At 38.0% G+C, this 4,212-nt stretch overlaps 1 protein-coding gene across 1 annotated transcript; it reads right to left on the bottom strand.

Moving 5' to 3' along the window:
• Positions 1-421: 421 nt before the first annotated feature.
• LOC113142800 (extracellular calcium-sensing receptor-like) lies at positions 422-3,810 on the bottom strand. Its single transcript, XM_026328084.1, has 6 exons — positions 3,632-3,810; positions 3,125-3,422; positions 2,189-2,983; positions 1,795-2,022; positions 1,593-1,716; positions 422-1,335 (listed from the first exon to the last, which is right to left on the bottom strand). Exons 1-6 carry the CDS (start codon positions 3,778-3,780, stop codon positions 422-424), a joined length of 2,508 nt encoding a protein of 835 aa, XP_026183869.1. The 5' UTR covers positions 3,781-3,810.
• Between the last annotated feature and the right edge of the window lie 402 nt (positions 3,811-4,212).

Here is a 4,212-nt window from a genome sequence, read left to right as displayed (position 1 = left end):
TGTTTTTTTTTCTGTTCAAAAAGATTGTTTTTGCTAAAAGATGTCACTTATAGTCCAGAAAATATTGTAACTATATTTTTTTTACATATTTGTATTTGTGAGACTGTCTGAAAAAACTAAAATATCAGTTAATGTCTGTGAAAATGTGGAGTGTATTTAGGCTCCAATGAATGATGAGATAAAAAAAAATTTTGGGATGTTTTGTGATTTCAGGATGTTATGTATGTGTTGAAATCAAAAAGGATATAGATTCTGGTTTCTTTAAATGTACATTGCATTAAATGCTCTCATTTCATGCTACATCAAGGGGGAAAACACTAAATTAGCACAATACATGTCAATAAAATGTGTATAGGCTTCTGCTTGACAAGTTATGTAAAGACAAGAATGCCAGTGCCTCTGCCACTCCTTTATTACTGGCTCATAATGATTTTGGCATTGCCTTTCCCATCATGTTCTTTTTTGTATTCTGCTCAGGTTTCAGTAAGATAATATAACATTTTGGAATGAAAGTACAAATGAGCAGTCCAAAACTGGAGGCCAGAATAGCAAATATCTCTACAGCAACACTGAACTTTCCAGGAGAGCTGACATACGCTGGAATAAAAGTGATCCAAACTGCACAGAATATCAGCATGCTGAAGGTGATAAACTTGGCCTCATTAAAGTTATCAGGCAATTTCCGAGCCATGAAGGCAAGAATAAAACATAAGATGGCCAGAAGACCTATGTACCCAAGTACTGCCCAAAAGCCTAGAGCTGAGCCCAGGGCACACTCTAAGATGATTTTGTCCTTGAATTGCTTAAAATTCTTAAATGGAAAAGGAGGAGAAATTGATAACCAGAGAATACAAATAACAACCTGTATGAGAGTGAAGGCCAGGACACTGAGTCTCTGTTGTACAGGCCCAAACCATTTCATCACATTACTACCTGGAAGTGTAGCCCTGAAGGCCATTAACACCACCATAGTTTTCCCCAGAACACAAGAGATACAGAGGACGAAGGTGATGCCGAATGCTGTGTGTCTCAGCATGCAGGACCAGTCAGAGGGCCGGCCGATGAAGGTCAGAGAACACAGGAAACACAGAGTCAAGGAGAAGAGCAGCAGGAAGCTCAGCTCAGAGTTGTTGGCCCTGACAATAGGAGATTTTCTGTGTCTAAAGAAAATGACTGCAACACCAACAGTCATGCATGTCCCAAATAAGGATGTTGCAGTGAGCAACACTCCCATAATTTCTTCATAGGATAGAAACTCTGCCTCCTTCTTCACACAGGCATCTCTTCTCTCATTTGACCAGAATTCAGGTTGACATCTCACACAGGTGATAGAGTCTGAAACATGACAAGAAAGCAAGAGTCAAACCAGGTGATCAGTAGCTTTATATTGAGACATTAAGCTTCACTATTTGTTTTGATCCTAAAGTTAAAATGTTATATCTTTTTGATGGATGAACTTTCTAATACATTTGAACTATATTGCAATATACTGACAAAGGTTCCTATGATTTTTCTTTCGTGTCAATTAAAGTGTTAGGACAGACAAAATAACAGAAAGACTTCTCTGAACCTCACGTTAAATGTTACCAGACCTGTGGTGTTGCTTATTTCTCCCTCTGCACATCTTATACAGTCATAGCAGCAGACAGGTTTTCCTTTCTGGAGAACCTTGCGAGTTCCTGGGGGACATTTCTCACTGCAAACTGACACAGGCACCTGTATGATACAGTAACAAGAATACAATTAGGATCATTATTCTGTAATAAAGTATTACAATCATCATATTGACTTTACCTGTTTAGAGTTCTGTGCCCACACTAAGGACTTATTTTCCAGCTTCAGCTGTTTGTCTGCAGGTAAAGATGCATCATGAAGACCAACTGTGACAAAGTCCACAATGCCATTTTCTGTTGGCTGCCAGTTTATAATTTCATACTTTGCCGGTGGCTCTCCATTCTGATTAAAGTAAACATCATCTCCTTCCTTGGTTTTGAAATTAACATCTTTTATGTGTTGTAAAATCTAAAAAGATATTTAATATAATTAATTATAATAAACATCCACCTGTGGGGCTGTTTTTTTCTACATCATAACTGACATATTTCACTATTTTTTAACTTTGTTTTTTAAAAATTTAATCTAAGTATAATTAACATCCATGCACTTTTACATTCATTGTAAAACTCACCGTTAATGGATCTAGCTGCCCCTTGTACTGACATGTTTGATTACAGCCAAGAATACTATGAAGTGCATGGGCCACAGCATAAACTGCTTTATAGACATTGTTAAATATAGGCATCAGTGACATATCAGTGAAGCCATTTTGCACTCCAGTCAGATCTTCATGTCCAGTACATTCTCTCTCATTTCCTGTTGATGACTCTGATTGCTTAAACTTACAGCTAAATAATGTCTCCCAGAACTCAGTAAATATTTCATGACCAGATGAATTGAGTGGCTTCACATTTAATATAAACTCTCTCACGCCACTGACATGTGCTTTGGGCATGGACAGGCCTATTGCACCATCCAGAATGTGATGTCTGTCTGTTTCTGCTGTTTGGGAATCAAGGATCCAGCTCTCACTGCCAACCCACTGATATCCAGTCATATTGTTTTTAGACAACTCATGTATTAGCACATCCATATCCAAGTATGAGAGAAAAGCAACAATCACCTTGGAGGTTGAAGCCTTGATAATGTCAAATATTTTTCTTATTTTATCTGGTGGATCTGTTCTAAAGAAGGATACAGAATACTCCAGACAGATGCCCAGCTGCTGTGCAGTTTCTGTGAATGTAGCCATGCCATTATTGCCATAATCATTGTTGCTTCTAATGGCTCCAACCCAAGTCCACCCAAAGTGCTTGACCAATTGGGCCAGGGCCCTGCTCTGATAGTAGTCACTGGGTATTGTTCTGAGGAAGGATGGGTACTTGGTTTTGTCATTCAGACAAGCACAGGTGGCAAAGTGGCTGATCTAAAAGAAAAAAGAGATTACCTCCTAAGACCAAGTAATGAAACATATACACAGTGACCTTTGCTCTGAACAGCTGGGAAAATTCCAAGTTTTAAGTAAGTTTTTTACAATTGCAGTCACATATTTACCAACCATACACACCACTGGGATATAAAAGGGTCCAATGACAGTAGCTATGGCCATGCAGGGAGAGGAAGTGGTCTCTCCTATAATGGCCTGTACTTGTGCAGGTTTAGTACATTGTTCCTCAGATGGTGCAGAAACAGCCTCATTACCATTAGCCAAGGCCAATGCAGCCCTCACACTTCTGGCAACAGCGCCACATGTATCATACATCTTATAGCCCAAAGAGATGCCAGGTAGTAGGTCTGTGCTGTTATTAATCTCCTCAATGGCAAAAATCATAGCCTGAGCACACTGGAACTCTCTGAAATTTAAACTTGATGCAGATATTTTAGTGTTCAAGTAGTACTTAGAAACAATATAATAGAAAATAATTCAATTATTCTAAATACAACAGGGATTATCTTATTTTTATACAGTTAAATATTTTAATTTCTAACTCAGTTAGATATATATGTTTTCTTTGTTGTGTGTATATCTACTTTCATTTAGAAATTTTAAATACATTTCAAATTTTTAGTTTACCTGATGCATTCCAGTGGCAGTGGTTTGAGTCTGAACGTATCCTGTCTTTCTTTCCAGCTGCTGTGAAAAGAAAAGATTCCCCCCAGAATAATAACCCGATCCTTAAAAAACTGGGGGTTCTCTGGATCCTCTCTCAGATGGCAAACCATGTCTTCAGCCTGAGAGAAAGACACTGCCAATAACAGTTGCAGAAATACGCAGCGCCACTCTGGCCACCTTTGTGCGGATGTCATAATGTCTGAGAGAGCTAAACCACTGGGTGGCATCATGTGCATCTCAATGTGAGTTTAAACACTGCACCGATATTTATACATTTTGTATCAATATAAATAAATATAAAAGTGATGTTTCATCTTTGTGGACGTTTGAATTCACAAAAGAGTTGGGAGGTGGCCATAGAGATAGAGAAAGATAGAATAAAACCTTTTTTTGAATGTGAAATACAGGTCAGTATTGGTCATATGGAAACACATTCATTTTTAGACTTAGGTGAAGAAAATAAAATTCCTGTTTAGACTTTACTGACATAGTTGCTTTTATTATCAGTCCATGCTATACAATCAGTTGTACAGCTTGATTTA

This window comes from Mastacembelus armatus, chromosome 13, assembly GCF_900324485.2.
Source record: "Mastacembelus armatus chromosome 13, fMasArm1.2, whole genome shotgun sequence".
NCBI classification, from domain to species: domain Eukaryota; kingdom Metazoa; phylum Chordata; class Actinopteri; order Synbranchiformes; family Mastacembelidae; genus Mastacembelus; species Mastacembelus armatus.
Note: the sequence above shows the minus strand (reverse complement) of the source record. Positions and strands in the feature narration are given on the sequence as shown.